At 46.8% G+C, this 22,885-nt stretch overlaps 1 protein-coding gene across 1 annotated transcript in view; it reads right to left on the reverse strand.

Annotated features, from left to right (window-relative positions):
• The window catches only part of BMF (Bcl2 modifying factor), a 30,855-nt gene extending 21,507 nt beyond the window's left edge, over positions 1-9,348 (reverse strand). Inside the window, exons 1-3 of the mRNA XM_036736338.1 lie at positions 9,294-9,348; positions 6,164-6,460; positions 3,727-3,887 (exon numbers count right to left, since the gene is read on the reverse strand). Of these exons, the coding sequence (XP_036592233.1) occupies positions 3,727-3,887; positions 6,164-6,455 (453 nt within the window). The 5' untranslated portion in view covers positions 6,456-6,460; positions 9,294-9,348. The remainder of the gene's footprint in view (positions 1-3,726; positions 3,888-6,163; positions 6,461-9,293) is intronic.
• Between the last annotated feature and the right edge of the window lie 13,537 nt (positions 9,349-22,885).

Below are 22,885 nucleotides of genomic sequence, written 5' to 3' on the forward strand. Positions count from 1 at the left end.
CTAGGGACCTCTCTACCCCTTGGCTCTGATTGCATCACTCAACCCTGATTTATCCCACCAGGGGCTGCAAAAGGGGAATTTAGAGTAAGAAGGAACCTTAGTTAGGGTTCATCGAGTGACAGAGGTTAAGTCACTTGTCCAAGGCTTAGTAGGTAATAAGAAAATAGCAATCCATCAAACCCAAGGTCATCAGATACTATGTCCAGATCTGTTTCCACTATTCTGAAGCCTCCTTAAAAGAAAACCTGGACTGAAGCTCATGTGTAAACATCCTATAACTGACTGACCACATGATGAAGGGGAAGCAGTTTGGCTATGCCTCAGTTTCTCTTGGAAGATCCAAATGACTCCTCTGGAGCATCTGGAAAAGGGAGGGGAAGCCTCTTGGCATCCCACTGTTCTAAAGCCAGGGTTCCAGACCAGATCTTGCAGCCAGCCCAGCATCGGTGCCCCGAGAAACAAAGAGTGACCCCTTCTGCAAACAGGCCTAGGAGTCTAAGTCGGACTCATGAAGCAGTCACGCCATACCTGGCCATGATCTTGACAGGACCAATGTCACTCAGGAACTGAGCTAAAGGGTGAGTCCACTCCCCCAGAGACAGAAGGGATACAGGAGAAAGGATAACTTGCAGGTATTGAAGGAAATGTCTGTACATTTATTCTGACAACATAGTTAAAGTAAAAATCCCTTTGTAAAAGCAAAAGAAAAAAAGAAAGAAAAAAGAAAACCTGGAAAGGAAAATACTGGCCCTAGTCAGAGGGCCTACTTTCAAATACCACCTCTGACCCTTACTACCTGTGTGATTTTGTGTAACTTAGAAGGCCTCAGAGGTCCCCTGCAACCTTAAATCTATGATCCTGTGATCTCCCAGAGCCTGGACCCAGCTTCCATGGGAGAAAGCCTTGGCCAAAGCCACAGGTAATCTTAGGGAGGGACAAATGGAACATAAGACCAAGCAGGGAGAGAGAGCACAACTCAAAGGAATAAGTAAAAGCCTGGGGTCCTAGTCCCAAATCCCTTCACCCCTGTGGGCTTCAACATCCCAGCCTAAAAGAGGGAAAGAGCAAAAGCAAGAAAGGGCCACGAGGAATACAGACAACAGTGCTTTGTAGATGTGAGATGCCAGTCAGTAGTCAAGGTAAGAGACCAATGCAAAAAGTGACTTACTTTCTGAAGTCAATTTCTAAAAGATCCAAAAGAGAATATCTGAGGCCATTTTGCTTACGGTTATTAGACCTCCTAGTTTCCCTGAAGGCTCTAGTGGCAGGAGCAAAGCCTGCTGTTAGAACTGGGAGGAAGGGAAGGAAGCAAGAAATGCTAGTGGAAATTTTCAAAGAGAAAAGAAATAACATTAGGGCCTGGCTTTTACATAACATTGGAGCGGAGAAAACAGGTTGGAAAGTCAGAATTTAAAATCACTCCAAAGCCACTGGCAGGCAGGGAGAAGGATCAGTCAGGGTCCATCCACTGAACACTCAGTATTTGCTTCCCTGTAAGGTTGTACTCCGGTTCCCCTCCCCCGCCCAGCTGAGATGGCCAGGGCCTTGGGAGGTCAGCAACCCAGACTGAGACTGAATAGTGAGTGCCTCTGGCTCAGAGCCTAAGTAGGGTTGGGAAGTTGATTCTGTGCTCTTAAAGGGGCCACTCTAAACTCCCAGGTCACCTTTTCCTGTTTAGTAGCCAGAGCTGGGGGACTGAGGTTAGGGGCTAGAAGAACTTTAGTTGTAGCCAAATCCTGAGAAGAAAGGATTCCCTACTACCTTTTCTTAGGTGTGTTTGTAGAGGGAAATCTCCTTAGGTGAAAATGTGTTAATGTAGTACCGAGGAGTCAGACAACTGGGCAGAAGTGGAGCCAGGAGTGCAAGCCAGGCCCTAGGAAGGGGTGGGAGGCCTTCACCTCACATTCAGATCCCACACCAGACTAGTTAAACAGGAATGCCCTGGAGAAATAACTGACCAGACAGCTCCCACCACTGGAGACCAAGGAAGTTGTTGGATACACAGACTACAAGAGAATCCCTTGCAGCCAGAGGACGGGAACCAGTGTGTGGCCTCACTCCCTCCAATTCTAAAAATGTGACTGCAGAGAAGGAACAGTTCTGAACAGCTCCTCCCTGTGCCAAACCACTGTGTAAGATCCAGTAATGGAGACAGTAGATTAGGGGACAAGGGTAAGGATGGAAAGGGAGGCCTGGAGAGAATTAGGCCAACTTGGAACTAGGTCAAGGACCCAGGGTGTGAGCCAAAAGGGAAGCTCTTGGGGCCAAGGGATAGAGCAACCTGGGATTCCTGGGGTAGAAACAAGGGGATAGGGATTCTGGGTCAGGGTCAGAGCCATGATTTCCAAGCCACCTTTGTTGATGTAACCTTTACCCATCCCCTAGAGATTACTCTTGCTATCCAATACCATATCACTGCTTCTGTCCTTACACAACCTACCTAACCCCACCATAAGTAAAGGCCCAGCAAGAGCACCAGAAAGTATTCAAGGGCCTACACTGGCAACCCCATTTTTTAATCTCATTTTCTCCCCTTGCCCCAGATTCCAATCAGAGCTAAACCTACACAGCCCTACACCTGGGAAATTACTGCTGCCAAAGGGACACAGTAAAGATATTCCAAGAACCAGCTACTACTCAAACTCTGACACCACAGTGGGGTGGGATTGGAGACCACGTCTACACCTAGTCAGTCACTGCCTTTGAGACCTCTGAAATCACTTACTTAATCTTGTGTTCCAAGGCAAACTATCCTTTAGTATGTGGGGTAGGTGGAAAACACAGTGATCACCCACTTAACTTAGACCAGCTAGGATCGTGCACCTCAAAGACTGGTTAATTCGATCTCCAAGAGACTTGAATTCCTACTCAGAACTGTATCTGCTAATACAGAATCAGCCTGAGATACCTCTCCCTGCCCGGGCAACACTCCAAAATGTTTGCCAGGGGAGGAAGGGTTAAGTGTTCTGGCCAGGCAGACCGGCTCAGAAAGGCCCAGCGCAGGCGGGGCAGCCCACGGCCCTCCACAGCTCCTCCTGCACGAGCCAGCCGGCCGCCGCCGCCTTTGTTGACTAACTCTGCCACATGCTTAGCTGACACGCGATGCTCTAGCGTGGTGGTGCCAGGGCTGGGCTTCTGGGCTGCCACTGGGCACCCCAAGCCCCAGGCCAGGAGGGATTCTCAGAGGTACTATTTTCTCCTGAGTCCCTTGGCCCTGGTTCCCAGACAGAGACATCAGATCAGGCGGCCTCCCCAGCTGGAAAGTGTCAAATTACAACCGGTTCCACAGCTTCCCCCTCCCATGCTGGAGCCCCACTGCCTGGGTTAACCTTCCCTCTGCTGCACCGAATGCACGAACAGGCGGTAGGGATTGAGCATCCACTCCAGTCCACAGGGGTGACAGTGCTGGAGCAAGGGGATGAGGATTGTGACCCAGCTGCTGCCCAGCCCTTCTATAGCTCCCACCTCACTATGACCTCCTTCAATAGCTCCTGTTTCCACATCCAGGCGAGACTCTTCCTAACTTTCATCTCTAAGGTTCAAGATGCTCCCCACAACCGGGCCCAACTATTCCTCAGAAATTGTGGCAATCCCAAGTCAAAGGAGAGTCCGAGAGTTTGACTGAAGGATGCCTCAAGTCTGGATGAGAACTTGAGAGAAAGGCAGCATAAGGTTCTTACGGTCCTGGCACCCGTTGAAGCTCAGCTTCTATTGGCTGATACCTACCCGCTGCATGTGGAGTCTGTGAAACTGGTCTGCTATGCATTGAAGCTTTCGGGCAATCTGCACCTCAGCTCGATGTTCCCACTGCTCTTCAGGGGGCTCCTCTCCAAGCCTCAGGCTCGCAGGAAAGTTGGCTAGGAGGGGAAGTCGGTATCCAGCATTGCCTGCAAAGATGGCAGGAGAGAGAAGGTCCACGTGAGCCAGCATTTTACATGATAGCCAGAGTCCTTCCTGGGGGCCTCAACCACAAATGCCTAGGAAGGTCCACTCTGGAAGGACCTCATTGGCCATATGGTCCAACCCTCTCATTCTACAAATGGGGAAACTGAGGCTCAAAAAAGTTAAATGATTTGCCCAAGGTCACACAAGGAATAAGCAGAGGTCATATTTTAACTCAGATCCTCTGACTCTTGAGCCAGTGTTCTTTCCACTGGACACGCTGGAGGCTTGATCAAAAATCAAAGAGTACACATTTCAACTTTGGCACGACTGTAGCAGACAGAGTCTCTCATCTATTTGTCCAAGCTGATTATGGAAGGAGAATAGATGTGCTTACTAAGTGCCATGTTGTATTGTGAGGGAAGAAATAAGGGAAATAAAACTCAGTACCTGACCTGACATACGCAAATAACTATGGTACAGCCTAGAACATGGCAAGAGCGCAAGATAAAAACATTACTTTAAGAGCTGGGAAGAGAAAAATGATCACGCCTGGTTGGGAGGTGAGAGAGAGAGAGAGGAAGGAGAAGGAGGAGTATGAGGAGGAGGAGGAAGAGGAAGAGGAGGAAAATCTTCCTACACAGATGGTATCTGAGCTAAGCCTTAAAGGATGGAGGGCATTCCAGGTATAGAGCCCTGTGAGCAAAGACACTGAAACAGGAAAACACAAAAAATCCAATCTCGACAGAACAGAGTAAATGATGGAATGTGGTATAAAATTAGGCTAGAAGGTCAGAAAGGTCCACTCCAAAGAACAAATCTGAGAGCTATTTTTAAGGCTGTATATTACCATAATTAAGTACTCATTCCCCTCGAAGGTGAAGCCCCTCTCTAGAAGGAATTTTTAAGCTCTCCAGGCTTTTTGGTTCCAATAGACAGAGGAATGGGCCAAAAGGTGGAGCTGCAGAGGATGATACACCCTGGAACCTCCCCAGCACACTTCAGGTAATAGTGCCAAGACCAAGAAGAGAGTGCCTTAGGCCATAGGAAAAACAAAGTCCTTCTGCAGGCAGCCTCAGCTGGGACTTCTGGGATGCCCTCTGGATGTAGGGACTATGGGGATCCCTCAAATCAGAGACGCTCCACTCCCTCCCCTCCTTTTCTAATTGCTCAAGCCAACTCTGTACAGAATTACTTTGGCTTATCACTGTAAGGCAGTTCCTTTAGAGAGAAATGCAGTCTTCATAGGTCCTGTACCTCATCCTACACACAGAAGATAACTTCAGAATCTGGTTTCCCTCTTTTCTCTTTAAACTGAAAAATGGGCTTACTGCCTAACCTCACTCCTTATGCCTGCCCCTCATGCCCCTTAAATTTAGGTAACAGGAATAGGATCTGCCCAGATTTAAGCCACCCTGTTCCTGAGGACCAGCCTCTGTCTCAGCATGAAGCCAAACCCAGTCAGGACTTGGCAATTTTCGCCTGCTCTCCTTCCAACCACAAGTAGTCTTCAATAAAAGCTGAGAGCCACGCTTGGCCCCTAGGAACACTGTCTTCCAGAGGGAACTGTAATGTAGCAAGAGACCAAGTGATAACCCTGGAGGGAGTGGGTAAGCACTTTTACATCTTCCCCCCCACCACCCTTTCCTTACCACCACAGGTCACTGATAACTAGGCAAGGCCTTTCCTCTAGCTCTCCTCCTGGACAGAATGCCAACACCAAACCAAGAAGGCTTAGCCAGTCCTGTTCTTCCCCCAAAGGCCCCTCCTGGCTGTGTGGAGGCTGGGAGAGACACAACTAGATCTAAGACTGGGTTGTCCCCACTCTGCAAAGGAAAAAAAAGCCTGCCATACCCTCTGAGCAGAGTAACAGATAATCAGAGCCAAAACGGACTTTAGAATACAGAAAAAAGAGAATGTTAGTGCTGGAAAAGAACTTAAAAGTCACCTACTACAATTCCCTCTTGTACCAGAATAGTGGTATTCTTAGAATAGTGAGAGAATACCAGCTCTAAATTCCCATAGCACTGAACCGCAGTGCCTAGCACATAGTAGGCACCCAACAGTTATTTGTTGACTGAATAAATGAATGGTAAATGATGGGCAAGGCAATCTAGCTTTATGAGGACTGGCAACTGATCCAGCAAGAAGCAGAAGGGAGGGAGGAGAGGACTCAATATCCCTGTTGCCTTCTGCCATACCTTTATTAGAAGGAATATTTTTCCCTCTATCCTGAACTCAGGAGAGAAGGAATCCAGAGGGAAGAGGCACTCAAACTCACCATAAAAGAGTCGGTGGGGTTCTTCGGTCACTCCACAAGGCAGCATGACACCCTGGCTTGGAGATGCTGGACTGAGCGTCTGAGTGGCCTTGTCTTCCTGGCCAACTGACCGAAGTCCCGGGCCACAGCAGTGGGTAAGAGGGAAAAGCTGCAGCCCATCCAGCATATAGTCGGGCTGGCTCTGGGCAAACAGAGCAGCCGAGGTCAGGCCCCCTGGCTGAGCACCAGGCTCTGAATCCTCCGGGTGGAACACATCATCCTCCAGCTCTTCCACATAATGAGGAGGCTCCATCTCTCCTGAGAAAGAAAGGCAGTCAAGTCTGGAGTCCCCATCCCCCCTTGGAAGATCCATGCCCCTGCTCTTCATGCTCCTCCCTAGCCAATGGGAGATAAGGTCAGGAACTGCTGACATACAGCTTTGGCACAGGGGACCTATAAATGAAGACAAAAACAAATCCCCCCAAACTACCTGGGCAAAGCCTGACACACCTGGCCCCTCTACTAGGCTGCCCACAGCCTCCTCTACCCTTAGCTTCTTTTCCTGAACAGGCCTGTCTGTGGAGTTCAGACTGTGAGTGTTCTTGGCAAGGGCTATTTTGGCTGCTATGAGACTTGCTTACAGAGTCTGGGTGCTGCAATGGGGTGTTTAGGAAATGGTAAACAACGAAAGCAGGGGGGGAGGGAAGGCACCCGAGTCATTCACCTGCTCCAGGAGTGCAAGGTCACCCAAGCAGGCTCCAGACACAGCGCTCCCTACAAGTGAGAAAGAAGCATAATCCCCGCCCTAGGGAGCTCACTACCACACTCAGGCAGAGCTAAACTCCTGGCTGAGCAACAACTACAACAAAAGCCAACAACAACCTTGAAGCCTGGCTTCCAGCTCCAGAACCTGCTCAAGTCCCTCCCAGCTGCCTAACTTTCCCCTAGGCCCCGCCCCCACTTGCTCAACACTCACCAATAGACCCTGGAGGGTGGTTTGGTGGTGTTGAGATTCCTGGGAGGGCCCAAGTCACAACAAGATGCTCTGCATCTGGAGAGTGGCTGAAGTGAGCTATCTGCTCTCCAGGAGTCCACTGGGAGGGTGAGCTTATCTATCATCCAGAAGCTTTTAGAACCTGCTACTTGCAAGGTCCCAAACCTCTACCTCAAAGGGTTCCTATGCCTGTCCCTAGTTGACCTTGGGAGTTGCCTATCCTGCCTCCTAGGAGGAAGTAAAACTCAGCCTCATCTCTCTGGCATCACTCCATCTTCCCCTACCTATGCCACTGGGGTAACTAAGAATCACCTCTTGCTTTAACAGGCAGACAGCTTAGAGAAGACTAAGCCCTGGGGTGACCCACTCCCCAACTCCCATAGTACTACACAATCATCGAGTGTATTCAGTGACTCCAATGTCACAGGGTGTCCTAGCTTTGCTAGTGCCCAAAAGCAGAAGTCACCTACTCTCTCCAATAGCCTTTCTTCAACTGAGTGGCATGGCACAAAGCTTGTCACAGACAGCATCAAAAACAGACCTCAGGACTCCCGTCTCCCAGGTTACCTCTTGCCTTCAAACACAATCCAAACTGAACTGTATTTTTCTGAAGCCTCTGAATAGATCACATCTAAATTTGGAGAGCTTGGGTATCAAATACTTCTGCCTTCATCAAATCTATCACTCCCCTCTGCCAGGTACCAGAGTTGTCAATGAAAAGGGCCATAGGGCACATAGAGATGACTGGTTGATGTCCACACACACACACACACACACACACACACACACACACACACACACACACGCTTCTGTGTACCAGGATGCAAACTTTTAACTGACCTGAGGCTGCTCTACCACAGTGGTTACTTGTTGCCCAGAAGAATGACAGCCTTTACCTGATAACAGTAACCCCAAAGAGGGTTCCCTTTAAAATGGCCGGGATCCCACAAACACAGGCAAAAGACAGAGACTTTTTCTCCTCTGAAGCTTGTCAGCTTTTACCCTCCAGGCAAAACCCTAGTTCTAAATTGCCTGGGTTGGGTGGGTGGGGGAGGTGTAGCCTGAGTGGGTTGGATCAGCAATCCCCTGGAGACCCTTTCCATTCTCTACTGTAGGAAGTGCACAACACCCCCCACCCCCAACCCCTGATCTGACTTTCTCCAGTGATTCAGCTCCTGCCTCGTCTACCAGTACAGGCTAGTTCTGAAAAGTTGTGGTACACTGAGTGGGGGAGGGGTGGAAGATGAGGCAAGTGGTCCCTGAAAAAACCTTAGGATAAATGATGGAAGAGATCCCCATGGAGCTGGGGATGTGGGACACTGAGCCAAAGGGCTTGGTTTCCTCAGGAAGACACTGCCAGGTAAGACATTACTCCAAAGTGAAATCCAAGCCCTCCTGGACCTGCCCAAACCTTTTCCAACTGTGACAGTGGCTTCCAAAAGTTGAGCTTGGCCCCAGAGGGCAGAGACAGAAACTAGGCAGCCGGAGTCCCGGGCGCTGCCAGAAACCAGAGGTCATGCGTGTACTACAGACCTGGGTCCACAGTACAAGATAACTCCAGGAAAGAGCCTCAGCTCTAGGGCTATGATGCCAGGGCTCAGAGCCAAAGCCCAGTGATGAGCGCTTGGGGCTCCGTGCCCAGACTGAGATGAAAAGCCAAGATGTAAAGGAGCAGTCAGACCCCTCGGGAGGCAGCACACCCCAAAACTCTTCGCCACCATCCCTACTTTGGAGTAGAAATAAAAAAAAAAGAGCTAAGGCACCCCAGCCCCAAAGTCCCACAGGCACTGCACCCCCAACCTTCCTTGGTCATTGCAACCTGAGCCCCTTTTCTGCCAGCGACCCCTCTGGGGCAGAGGACACCCCAAGCTCCTTCCTGGGAGCCCCGCGCTCACAAATCACAGGTGTGTGGTAACTCACCTCCTCTCCCGGGTCAGCCCTTTAACTCCTCCTCCCGCCTCCCTGCACTGCCCCCAAGTACTGGCCACCACTCCAAGCCTTGCCTGACGCGGGGCACGGATCCCCACGGGTCCACTCTGCCCCGGACACGGGGCACTCACTGCAGCCCGCTCCCCGCCCCCCACGAGGCGCCGTCTGCCTCCCCACAGGGCGCTGCACCCCGCTCGGCCGGTCAGCCCCGCATCCCCGGGGGCTTACCTGGCGAAGGGGAGCAGGCGGCAGGCGCGCGCGCAGGGAGGCCACCCTCCGCCGCCGCCCGCGCGGTATTGTTTCCAAAATACCCCCGCTCTCTGGCATCCCGCAAACAGCTGACGAAGCCCCGCCCCTCGACGACGACCCGACCAATGACGAACGAAGCTCCGAGTCCAGGGCTGGGCAGCGAGCAGGGACAGTCGCGAATGTGTGAAGCTTCCAGGAGATGAGCGGCAAGGGGACAGGGCAAAATTCTGAACCTCCGCAGAAACGAAAGGTTGGCTCCCCGGCCTTCGCGTCAGCTGTGCAACCCCTTCTTTGGAATCCAGAAAACAGAAAGTAGGCCCAAAAAGTGATCCAATGGACCCGGGAATTTTTGTAAAATAATTACCTGGGGGAGGGGAAGATATCTTCAATTTGCATCCTCTGCAATAGCGAATGGGATCACAGCTTCCTGTTGACAAGTGATGGGGATCCTCGTGGCTCTATGCCCCCACGACCCAGGATTATCCTGTCCTCCGGTCGAAACACAGCGTCTACATCCATGCCAACCTGATAGCGTCATAGAATGGAGAACCTTACCAGTCCACGTAGTAGTTTTAAGTTACCACCCAAGTTTCACATTCTGGCCTCCAAAGCAAAAAGAAGGAAGAAAGGAGGAGGAGGAGGAGTCGTCCTTCCTCCAATTCTTCGTTTGGAATCGTGGTGCCTTGACTATGCCTAAACATCTCCAGGAAGAAAGGACATCTCTGTTATCCAGGGGCTGCTTGGGCAGTATCCTCCCTGCAGGACAAGTGAAGACATAGGAGTCAATGTCACATTTCCATGGGGCAGTGGGAAGGGTTGTTGACTTTTCATCTGGTGAAGACATCTGACTTCTTAATCCAGACTGTGAGTTTGGTAGTGTTGGGACAATCGCTTGCCCCCTCTGGTCCTGAAGTGCATGGTAAATATTTGCCCTGGATGGGAATGTGAGGATGGTTAGACATTTCACTTACTTCACTTTTGTCCCGACTCCATCCATTCCCCTGCCCTTGCCCATCTTTTGGAGGATCCTCATTATTCCTGGGAACTCTCCCTCCCATCTTGCCTGGAACTTCCACCTTCAGTGATGAATCGTGGCTCACCAGCACCCCTCGCTTCCAGAGAAGTTTTCACCCAGAGCCCCAGCAAAGTTCATGCTATCACACATAGCTGCAGTTCCCAACTATAGTAATCAAAAGAGCATAGAATTTGGAGTTGCAGGGTATGGGTTCAAAACATGACTCTGCTACTTACTGCAGTCACCACAAGGAGGGCAATCAGAGCTTTGCCGTGAGTTGTCAGAATGAGGGAGTTGGACAAGATGACCGACTCTAAGTCAATGGGCCTGTGAAGGCGAGACTACAATTCCTTTTTTACCCTTTACCAGTCTAGTACAGTATGATGGGAAGAACACTGATGATGAAGTAAGAGGAGCCTGAGTTCAAATCCTTGCTCTGATGCTAGCCCACTGTGTGACCTTGGGCAAATTACTTAACCCTCCTGCGCCCTTGTTTCCTTATCTGTAAAATGAGAGGTTGGGACTAGATGGCCCCTGAGGTCTCATCCTACCAGATCTCCCATCCTATGATCTGCCCCACCCTGGTTAGCGGAGGCAACAATTCAGTTGTCCTTAAGGATTCGTCAGGGCCCAACACTGGGACCCTGCTTGGTAGATTGGGAAGGATTTTGATCTTTCAGATGGAAAGATGGTGTCCACAAAAGGCGAGGTAGAGGCAAAAGGAGGTTGAAGAAAATGACCAGGACATCCATCTCGTCCTTCCTAAGGGCTGATACCCATCCTTGCAATAACAGCTCATGCCTATTCATTTTCCAAAGTGCTAGCCTCACAATAAAGAAGTGAAATGGATAACATGAGTATGAGTCGTCCCATTTTACAAATGAAGAAACTGAGGCTCAAAGAGCAAGATGCACCCCAGACAAAGTTCTATTACTTTTATTCAGTTTAATTCAACCAGCACTTACTGTGCACCTACATACCAGGGGAGGAGAAAGTGAGGCTGGTGACCTTGCACAGCCCTCCCTCCCTCAAATCAAAGTCAACTGCAAGTCATGTCATCAACTCCCTGATGTCATGGTTCTCTTTGAGAAAGAAGGACAGACACACAACTACATACCAGACACTGTGCTAAATGCTGAGGATGAAAAGACAAAAACAAGACACCGAGGCAACATTGGGTAGTGGAGAGAGATTCAGCCTTGGAGTCAGAAAGACCTAGATTCAAATCTTACCAGTGAAACCTAACTGTGTGACCCTGAGCAAGTCATTTAACTTTTCAACACCTCAGGTAACTGACCATATGCAAAATCTGTTGGACCATACTTTGTAAGAGGTTCTCAGGAGGTGTGGATGGATATGATCTGAGGTCAGGACCAACTCTGAGGAGAAGAGGAGAGTCCAGGAGGGGTCTGCACAACCCCCGAGAGGTTAGGAGGGGAGGCAAGCTCTAAGAATGCCATAGGGCTGAGCACTCTTTTCTCCACTCTCTGAAAGGGATGTTGTTGTTTGGCCATTTTCAGTCATGACCCCATCTGGGGTTTTCTTGGCAAAGATACTGCAGTGGTTTGCCATTTCTTTCTCCAGTTCATTTTGCAGATGAGGAAACTGAGGCAAACTGACTTGCCCAAGGTCACACAGCTAGTAAGTATCAGAGGTCAAATTTGAACTCAGGTCTTCCTGACTCCAGGTCTAGCACTCTATCCGCTGTGCCATCTAGCTGCCCTCCAGAAAGGGGTACCAGGGTTGAGTTACAGCTATCTGCTCCCTTCTCAATATTGCTGATCTAGAGGTACAATCTTAGGGGTTCAAAACAAAAGCCTCTTCCCTGATCACCATAGCTTAGCTTACATTTGCTATTTTAACTGCTTCCCACCAAACACTAGTTACATAAAAGACCATCATAAATAGAGAGTAACAAGTAAACAAGCAGACAGGAAGCAGAAATCAGAGAAATTATGCACACTAAAATTTACCAGAAAATATAGAAGAGTGAATGAACTCTTTACTGGGAATAAATGAGATCTCAGGGCAAATCAAGACAGAGGAGACACAGGTCAGTCTCAGATGAAAGAGGGAGTTCGGAGTCATGATTGCATGATGGGGCTTGTCCAGAATAGCAGACTCTGAGAAGAGACACGCCTGACCTCCAGAAGCCTGAGTGAGAGATGTAGCCAACCTGGCTCTGGGAGAGTGAGTTCAAAGTTATCACTACCTATTTTGTTTCAGAGCAGGTGTTTATCTGCCTTGGTAGAAGGAAATCCTCATTTGGAGGTCTCTATGCCCTTGAATTTGGTCAAATTGATGATGCAGTGGATAGAGTGCTAGACCTGGAGTCAGGAAGACCTGAGCTCAAATCTGACCTCTGAACACTTTAGCTGTGTGACCCTAGGCAAGTCACTTGCCCCTGTTTACCTCAGTTTCCTCATCTGTAAAATGGACTGGAGAAAGAAATGGCAAACCACTCTAGTATCTTCGCCAAGAAAAGCCAAAATAGGGTCATGAAGAGTTTGAAACAAATGAACACACCCCCTTGAACTCACAGAGGTGGCTAAAAAAAAAAGTCCCAGGCACATATGTAACAAGGATCATGGGAGTGAGAGGCTGGAAATGTCTGATTTGCTGGACTGGGGATATCCTAAAGTTCATGTCCCTGACCACTCATCTATTCCTTGCTCTGATGCTTTATCACTGGACAAGTGGTTTTGAGAGTCCCTGGGGCAATATACAAGTGGGAGTGGAGAAAAACAACTGGCTCTGAGCTTATGTTCTACAAATGTCAACAACATACATGCAGATAAGTCGATAAAAATATGTACAAAGTGATTTTAACGTGTTGGCAAGGGCGGGACTCTAAACTTGAGAATCAAAATATGCTGCCTTTTCTAGAAGGTGATGCTTGTGCTGAGATTTGGAAGGATGGAGGGAGATTGGGTCTCCCAGACTCAGAGGTATTGGGAAGACCTTTAAGCATGAGAGATAACTTTTGCAAAGGCACAAAGGTAGATGAGAAAATGTTGTGTGTAAAGAGCATGAACTAAGCCTGCCTTGACCTGAAGATAGAGTGTTTGAGGAGGATTAATATGAAATCAGCCTGCAAAATTAGGTTGGAGTCATACGTGAAGGGCTTTAAACTCAGAGGCATTTGTTCTTTGTCCTCGGGACAACAGGGAGCCATTGAAACTTCTTGAGCAAGGGAGTTACAGGTCTAGACCTGCGCTTTAGGAATATATATTGGGCAGTTCTGTGGAAGATGAATTAGAGAGGGGAGGGACTGGAAGCTGGAGGCAATTGCAACTGTCCAGGACAATGAGAGAGAATATCAGATGACATACTAGTCTTGAGGTACTTTCCAGCACTAGGATTCTATGGTTCAGGGATAAAACCACTAACCCAGATCCACCTTTAAGGGCAAGGGTCCTTAGCCTGGGGTTTGTGATCTTTTTTTGTTTCATTTTAATATTTTGAAAACTGTCTTTCAATAATATTAATTTCTTTGCAATACTATGTATTTTATTTTACACATTTAAAAATATTATCCTGAGAAGAGGTCTAGAGGCCTCACCAGACTGACAGAAGGGTCCATGACACACAAAGGTTAAAAATTCCTGCTCAAGGACAATAATAGGAAATGGTGACATTGAGTGACATCAAAGTCATTGTTGAGGGTTTTCCATTCTGCCCTTACCATACCAACTTTTTGTCTTCCTTTTTTTTCCCTTTCTCCTTTGCTCTTTTGCTTTCTTTAAGATCACAGGATGTAGGGGCAGCTAGGTGACACAGTAGAGAGAGCACCAGCCCTGGAGTCAGGAGAACCTGAGTTCAAATCCAGCCTTAGACATGTACTAGCCATGTGACCCTGGGCAAGTCACTTAACCCTGATTGCCTAAAAAAAAAATTGTAGGATTTAGAGCTGGGACCATAGAAATCATCTATCCCAATTCCTTCATTTTATAGATCAGAGAGTTAAGAAGCATTTCTTACATGCCTACTATATGCTAGGCACATAGCTAGTCCAACAAAGTGATATGACTTGCCTAAGGTTGTGGAGGCAGCAAATACCACAGCCAGGATTCTAACCCAGGTGCTTTGACTTCAAATCACATAAGATTTCCACTAAAATCAGGCTTTCTTCCTTATACTTTCCTTTGCCTCTCCTGCCTGTTAATGGCACTCACATTGTATTGTTCAGTCGTGTCCAACTCTTGTGACGCCATGGGTCATGGCACAGCAATACCTCCCATGGGGTCTTTTTTGGCAAAGATACTGGACTGATTTGCCATTTCCTTCTCCAGTGGATTAAGGCAAACAGAGGATAGGTGACTTGCCCAGCATCAAACAGCTAATGAGTATCCGAAGATGGATTTGAACTCAGGTCTTCCTGACTTTAGTCTCAGCACTCTATCCACTGAGTCACCTAGCTGCCTCCATGGCATTTGTAAGAACTGCTTAATCTTGTCAGTAGTGCTCAAAACTAAAACTTTTCCTACTGATAGCTCCAGAGGGGCTTCCAGAAGGTGCTGGGCAAGTCCAGAGCAGTTAAGAGTGACAGAGAAAACTCCAGGGGGTCCAAGGTGGTCATTTTACCCAACCTCCTTGGCCCCTGATCTATTGCTGGGTGTCTTTTAGGTTTTTAGAGTGAAATCAGCCCGGCAAAGCAAGGCGAAATGTCTGGAGTCCTCTGTATGGATCTGGAACAGAGCCGTAACTAGGTTAGGGCAACTAGGTCTTTGTCCTTGTCACTGACGTAGGAGGGACACACTTCCTCTCTGGGTCTGTCCTTTAGGCTGACATCTCCATGTGGTTCAGTCCTCCACCAACCCTTCACCACTTGGTACCACCCAAGGGCACCACAGCCAGAATTCCTAGTTAGAGCTCCGGATGTGGGATGCCTTGGGATGAGGACAGACCAAACTCTGCACATTTCTACCAAGACATCTGCCCCGCCCCGCCCCCCCCCCCCCCCCCTGCCACAACCTCTTCCCCAGGCCATTCCTGCCGGTCCAGTTCTAGAGAACATCCCATACCCTGGGCAAGGGTGCTTGGTCTTGTCTCCTTTCAGCTGTTCAGCCTCTATGAGAATCAGTAGAAAGGGGGTCTACCCTTTAGAGTCAGAGCTATTTGGGCAAAGACTATAAGGGAATAGGGTCTGGAATCACCCCTCCCTCAGTGGAGTCAGCATCATCCAAATAGGTTCTCTGGAGTTTGGGCATACCCTCCACTACAGGGATCCAGGCAGAGCCAGCTGTGCTTAGGACCCTGCTGGACTAGAAGGGTCGGGTGTTACTCTTCCCTGACTGACAGGAGCACCCTAGTAACAGATGTGCTCAGAGCTTTTGACTGGGTTTAGGAGGAAAGGCAAGCTTGCTACTATAGCAGCAACAACCAGTGATTTTAGAGAATCTCCTCATGGGCCCTTCCCCCTCCCCCTCCCCCCATTTGTGTTTTTTTTTTCCTTGCTCAGAGAAGCTGGCTTTGGAGGGCAGGGTCCCCTCACACACCTCCCTCCTTCCAAAAGGCGAACCTGCTCTCTCAGTGTGGCCTCCTCTCCAGAGGCCCAGGAGGGGGATGCAAAGAGTTAAGCTCCCTCTACTTTGTGAAATCCCTAAACTGGGATTGGGGGAAATGAGCCGGGAGCCTTTGCCATTGTTTTACCTGGCTATAGGATTTCTCTCTAACACAAGAAATCGGCTTTAGAACCTCAGTAACTGGATCTCACCAGGAAAGGAGGTTTTTAAAAACCAGCTGACAGCTGAATAATAGGAATTACCAGGCAGGCCGCCCTGGGGTTACCAAGGTTTGTAACTCAACCTCAAGGGAGGGCTTAGATTGGAAATTGATTTATGGGAAAATCAGAAGTCATAGAGCAGAGCCTTGAGTATCTGACCCCTTACCACTGGATAAGTGGCCTGGAGAGGCACTGGGGCAATATACCAGTCTGGAAGAAAGAGCTAGGCTCCAAGAGACTTTGGCCTCTGGCTTTCTATGTGACCTTATGAGGTTGCTTATGACCTCTCTGTGCCTCACTGGACCTAACTGTAAAGTGGGCAGAATAGCACCTTCCTTTTGATTTTCAGATTTTTTTTTTTGAATTTCAGTGTGTATGTTAATGGGTATACCGGAGGAGACAGACTGGAAAGGGAAGAGACTCAGGAGTCAGAAGATATGAGTTCGAATCTCCCCTTTAACTTTTACTTCCTGTGAGATCTGGAGCAACCAAGTGTTTCTGCTTGCTGAAGGATTGTCAAGTGCTTTCTAAATGCTGTTGCCCTGGGACAAAGCGCCGATGGCTCCACCCTAGTTACTGCTCTAAATAAGATTATCCCACTTACCAGTCCATGTGATGGATAGGATTTAATTGAGGGATGGCAGGAGAGAAGAGGTTTAAAAAGAGATTTGGAAAGTTAATCGCCTGGAATAAAAGGAAACTAAAGCCTAGGGGAACATACAAATATTGGGTAAAATATTGGTTTAGATCAGAGTCCTAAGCTGGGATGACTTGGGCTTCATCCTAAGATACCAAAATATAGTTAATAATTCATTAAAATAGGAAGCTACTAAAAAACTTTCAGTGGCTTCATGGTACCCCAGAGTGTCCTCCCACTGGAACCAGTGTCCCTGAGCCTGGGTCTCTAGGTCCCCTACGTAAGGCAGTTTCTCTACCCAAGGGGCCTTGTGTCCTGAAGTCAGAGGTCAGGGACTTTCCCAGAGTTTTCTTTCTCTCTCCCCACCCCTCTCCTATTGACTGCTCACCCCTGGCTGTTTTATGATGCTTTTGCTTTGGGTACCAGAAGGCTTACTATTGGCTCTTGGTCAGAAAGAAAGTTTTTGTGCTCCATAGGTTAAATATCACATTATATAAAAGGTATTATTTGAGGGATGCCTGTATTTGTTGAATGAATGCATAAATGAATGAATAAATGCATCCATGTTAACAAACGCACATTAGTTTTTGTACTGGGCAATAGGAATGGGAGGAGAAAAGGAATTCTCAACAAAGTAATGCCTGTTTACAAAACTTATTGAAGAAATATCTCTGTTTACATCTTCTAAATATACTCCTCAATGGTTAGAAACACCCTCCATTGCAAGGATCCAGGCAGACCCAGCTGTGCTCAGAATTCTGCCTTAGGAGTTGGGGGAGAGCACATACAATCTTAAAGTCAGATATCTCTTCCTTAAGGGGAGATCCTATGTATTACACTTTTAAAAGATCCCCACCAAAAGCCTAGCATATTGCTTGGCATATGGTATAGTAGGTGATGAAGCAATAGATAGAGTTATAAATATCTGATGTCTCTGTGTAGCCTCAGCATCTCTCTCCCTCGCTAGATAGATAAATAGATAGATGGACAATATATGTTTTGGCCAGAAACCCTGAGGGTCTTTCCCTCCAAGAATGATTTTCTTTTGGACTAGGTAAAAGAGACCATTTTTGCCTCCTTTCTTACCTAGCCTTAATCACTTGAATGGGCATTGCCTCAGTCAAACTGAGACCCATTAAAAACTTTAGCTTAAAAAGGCCAAGGTCTCCTACTGCATCCAAGGGCATCTCCAATCATCCTGCTCTATATCTCACCACTGGATCCAGATGGCTCTGGAGGAGAAAGTGAGACTGGTGACTTTGCACAATCTTTCCCACTTAAATCCAATTTGCTTGCATGTCATGGCATGACTTCCCTGATGTCATGGTCTTCTTCTAGAATAAAGGACAAACAAAACAAGGCAACTTAGGCTCTCATCTCTGCAGAGAAGGGAGGGAGGTGCATTTTCTTGGTTCTTCTCTAAGAAAGGTCAAGTTTCTTGATTGATAAAATTATACAGTGTTCAGTTTCTTTTCTTTTTTTTCTCTTTCCATTTACTCAATAAATATTTGTTGACTAAGTAAATGAATTAATCTGAGGTAATAAAAATAAATGAGAAAATTTGGGACAGTCCATTCTAGGACTGTCCTCCCACTCACATCTCTAATATGATACAACACAAGGGAAGAATTTGATTTTTTCCATCTTGAACCGCTAAGAGATTGAGATAAAATACATTTCCTTAGCTACCCCTTTGAACTATGCTCAGTCAGTAGATCAGACAGCCTCATGGAAGCTTAAAGTGAGCCTGCATGATAGAAAGGCCCTTTCCATAGACCTCCAACTTCACAACAGGGGACCGCTTCTTGTCAGCCAGCTATAAGGACTCTTTTAGTTGGCTGCTGAGCCAGAACTGTGTGGATCTACTCAAGAGAACAATCCCTATCCCTCAGGCTTCTTCTGCCTACCAGCCCTAAAACATAAGGATAACTCCCAGCGTCTAGATCATGGAGAGATACCCTGCCCTCCCCCAGGGTACAGGCTGTGAGCTCCTGGCCTCCTAAGTAAGCTTGTGTCTAGGATGAGACTGCCTTCCGTTTGTGTCTCTTTCCCTTTGGTACTGGGCCTTGTGAGATTCTGAGAGACAGCAGGCATCTATCCCCTTCCTGGACAACAGAGGAGTGGGATTACGGCTATGGAAGCAATTTTGGATGAAGCAGTAGCAAAGACAGACTGATCAAGAAGTAAAGACAGACCACTGGAAAGAAAAGAATTTACTCAGTGTTGATTGGGCTGCCCTCAGTAGGGGTGATATGTAAAATCGTTAATTAACAGTTCTTAATAGGGATTAATAAACTAATAAGCAGGTCACAAAGAAGTATCTGCAAATATTTTAACTAAGCCTCTCACCTGACTGTAGTCATTCCCTCATTCTTTACTGCTTAGCATTCCCCTTTCTGTGTGAGTGCTCTCTCTCTCTCTCCCTCTCTCTCTCTTGATCTCTCTCTCTCTGTCTTTCTGTCTCTGTCTGTCTGTCTTCTCCCCCCATCTCCTCCATCCCTCCCTAACCCCCCTTCTCTCTCCCCTCCCTCTTCTTCCATGCCTCCCTACCCCCTGTCTGCTCCTCCTCTCTCTGTCTCTCTGTCTCTGTCTCTATCTCTGTCTCTGTCTCTCTCTCTCTCTCTCTCTCTCTCTCTCTCTCTCTCTCTCTCTGTCTCTCTCTCTCTCTCTCTCTCTCTTCTCTCCCCTATCCTCCCACCCCCAGCAAGCAAAGGAAATCAACCAGACTCCTCCTTTCTAGTTCCTAAAATTCTATGATTCTGTGGTCCTAGGGTGCTCAGTGGGATGCCAAATGCCTAATAGGAAAGATGATTTATATAAGCTTGGTCACACCACACCACCCAGCACTATAATATTCTCAGCGCTGTTAGCTCCCACCTGCACAAGTTAAAAAGAAGCAGGAGGAGGAATTGGTAGAGAAAGGAAGAAAGGTCAGTGTCATATGAACTACTTACCTGGAGGGCTAGAGGCTAAGCAGGAACACTGACTTCACAAAGCATTGTGGGATCAAAAATCTAGAGCTGGAAAAGACTCCCAAGACCAGTTAGTCTGACCCTCTCATTTTACAGATGGAGCCCAGAGGAGCCACATGACCTAGTAACAAAGGTCATAAGTGATAGAGGCAAGATTCCTATCTGAGTGCAAATTCAGTACTTTCAATTGTTTCTGAAACCCTCATTTTACAAATGGGATCCAGAGAGATTAAACAGTTTGCCCAAGGTCACATAGGTAGTGAGTCAGAATTTGAATTCAAACCCCATGACTTTCTTCCCACTGATTTTCAAACAACTTGTCCTCTACAGAAAAAAATAAAAATAAAAAAGAAAGAGACTGTTGCCTCATCTCTCACTCAGACACTCTGGCCACTAGGTATGATCCCTACTTTGGAAGATTGGGGGGGGGCAACTTCCCCTGTAGAAAATTGCCCTAAAATCATCCTTGAGGAAGGTTTGATCATGGCTAATCAATATGGTATCATTAAAAGATCAGTAGGTAAAAAGTGAGGAACCTGAGTTCTAGGGGTTTTTTTTTCCTTTTTTTTTTGGAGGGGGGATGGAAGGGCAATTGGGATTAAGTGATTTTCCCAAAGTCATAACAGCTAGTAAGTGTGTCAAATATCTGAGGTAAAATTTGAACTCAGGTCCTCCTGACTCCAGAGCCAGTGCTCTACTCACCACACCACCCAGCTGCCCCCTGAGTTTTAGTTTTAATGTTGCCACTAATTAACCTTGCCTCATAGGATTGTGGGATCATTATTTCTTTGGACTTCTTCATTTATACATAGGCTTCTTAGCCTTTTATATGCAATGGCCCCTTTGGGCAGTCAGATGAAGCCTCTGGACCCTTTCTCAGAATACTGTTTTTAGATATATAAAATAAAGTACATTGAAATGCAAAAGAAACCAATTATATTGAAATACAGTTATCAAAATATTATTAAAAAAGAAAACAATGATAGACTTGGCTCTTCTCAGCAATGTAAGGTTCTAAGACAACTCCAAAAGGCTCATGATGAAAACTGCTATCCACATATGGAGAAAGAATTACGGGAGTCTGAATGCAGATCGAGGCATACTATTTGCTCTCTCTTTTTGTTGTTTGTTTCTTCTGTCCTGTGGTTCATTCCATTGGTTATAATTCTTCTTTGCAACATGACTAATGTGAAAATATGTTTAATGTGAATGTATATGTAGAGCCTGTATCAGATTGCATGCTGTTTTGGGGAAGGGGAAGGGGAGGGAGGGGGAGAAAAATTGGAAATCAAAAGCTTTTGGAACTGATTGTTGTAAACTAAAAATGAATAAATTAATTTAAAAAGAAATCAAAACAATTTATAGTAATATAAAAAAAAAAAGAAAACAAGTTTAAGGACCCCAGGCTAGGATCACATACTACATGATTTCTAAGCTCCCTTCCAGTTTGAGGTTTCTAGGATTCCCCTCCCTACATATTGGGGGGCTGTTCAACATGGGCAAACACAAATGCGTGCTTCAGCCTCTGGGTTGATGGAGATCAGAAGCCTTGCTAATACTTAACCTTTATCCTGATTGTGCCATGCGTTAGCTGGGCTGGTCCAGTTTCCCCTTCTTTAACATGGGAGAACACACACATGATCTCAGCCTCAAGAGGCCAAGAAGCTGCCCACATTCCCTCAGGAGGCCCAAATGGCGGAGGCCCTGAGACAGTCTTTTCAGATAAATTTTGAATATTTCTCAGCTTGTAAAACTTCACCTACCACCTGGGCTACAGGAATATTGCATCAGACGGCAGGAAGCAGCCCAGCATCACGGGCCAGTGGCACATTTTCAGTTTCTACTTCTGTTCTCACTAGCCCTCAGGCTGACTTTGAGGCCTGTGTTTAGCCAACAACAATAATTAACATTTGTTGTGTTTGTCCTTCGTTTTCAAAAAAGGACCATGGCATCAGGGAAATGATGACATGATTTGTAGCTGACTTTGATTTGAGCGGGAGGGCTGTGCAAGGTCACCTCACTTTCTCCTCCAGGGCCATCTGGGTCCAGTGGCCAGATATTCAACAGGATGATTGGAGATGGCCCAGGATGCAATGAGAGACCCTGGCCCTTTTAGGCAAGGGCCTTTTCATGTACTCAGAGTACATTTGTACAGCACTTTAAGGGACAGCTAGGTAGTGCCGTAGATATATAGTGCCCGGTCTAGAGTCAGAAAGACTCATTTTTCTGAGTTCAGATCTGACCACAGACACTTATTAGCTGTGTGACGCTGGGCAAGTCACTTAACCCTGTTTGCCTCAGTTTCCTCATCTGTAAAATGAACTGGAGAAGGAAATGGCAAATTACTCCGGTATCTTTGCCAAGAAAACTCCAAATGGGGTCATGAAGAGTTGGACATGACTGAACAACAACATTGCGCTTCAAAATATACAAAATGCTTCCCATATCTTATTTTGTCTGAGATGTACTGAGATTTAGAGAAGTGAAATGACTTACCCACAGTCATACAATTAATAAATATTAAGAGGAGGGGTTTGAATCCATGTCTTCCTGGATTTTAAGGCTAACACATGAACTACTAAACCAAGCTGCTGTTCCCTTCCACCTCTTGGTTAAGGGGCTATTGGAATGCTGTTTTTGTCATATCTGATTTTTGTTGATCCATATTTTGATCAAACATATATGCTCTTTTAGTAATAGCATGGCATAGTGGATAGAGTCAGGAAGAGGGGAGTTAGGATCAGTCCTCTGACATATGCTACCTGTGTGACCTTGGGCAGGTCATTTTCATCTCTAAGTGTCCCCAGCAACTCTAAGCTGCAGAGAATTGAAAATCTTCATTGTTCAAGGGAGTTTCCTCATAACGAGTTCTCTATACTCTATATAATTTTCTATGTACAGTAAAATCACAAGTCTAATCCAATCCAATTTTATTAATTAAAAGTTAATAATTTTAACAGTGATTACTTTTTAAAAACTTATTTAATATTAATTTTAATGTATTAATTTTAATATATTAAAATTTTAAAATATATCAATCAGCAAAAGAATAAATCAAGTTTACTTAATTTTTTAACATGACCCCTCCCCTTTCCTCCTCACTGAGCCACCCCCTGTAACAGACATAGAAAGAAAGAGGAAAAAAGCAATTAAGCAAAACTAATGAACACATCAACTGGGTCTGACTGTATATACAACATTCTACCCCCAGAAGATTTGGGA

This window comes from Trichosurus vulpecula, chromosome 8 (genome assembly GCF_011100635.1).
Source record: "Trichosurus vulpecula isolate mTriVul1 chromosome 8, mTriVul1.pri, whole genome shotgun sequence".
Lineage (NCBI taxonomy): Eukaryota > Metazoa > Chordata > Mammalia > Diprotodontia > Phalangeridae > Trichosurus > Trichosurus vulpecula.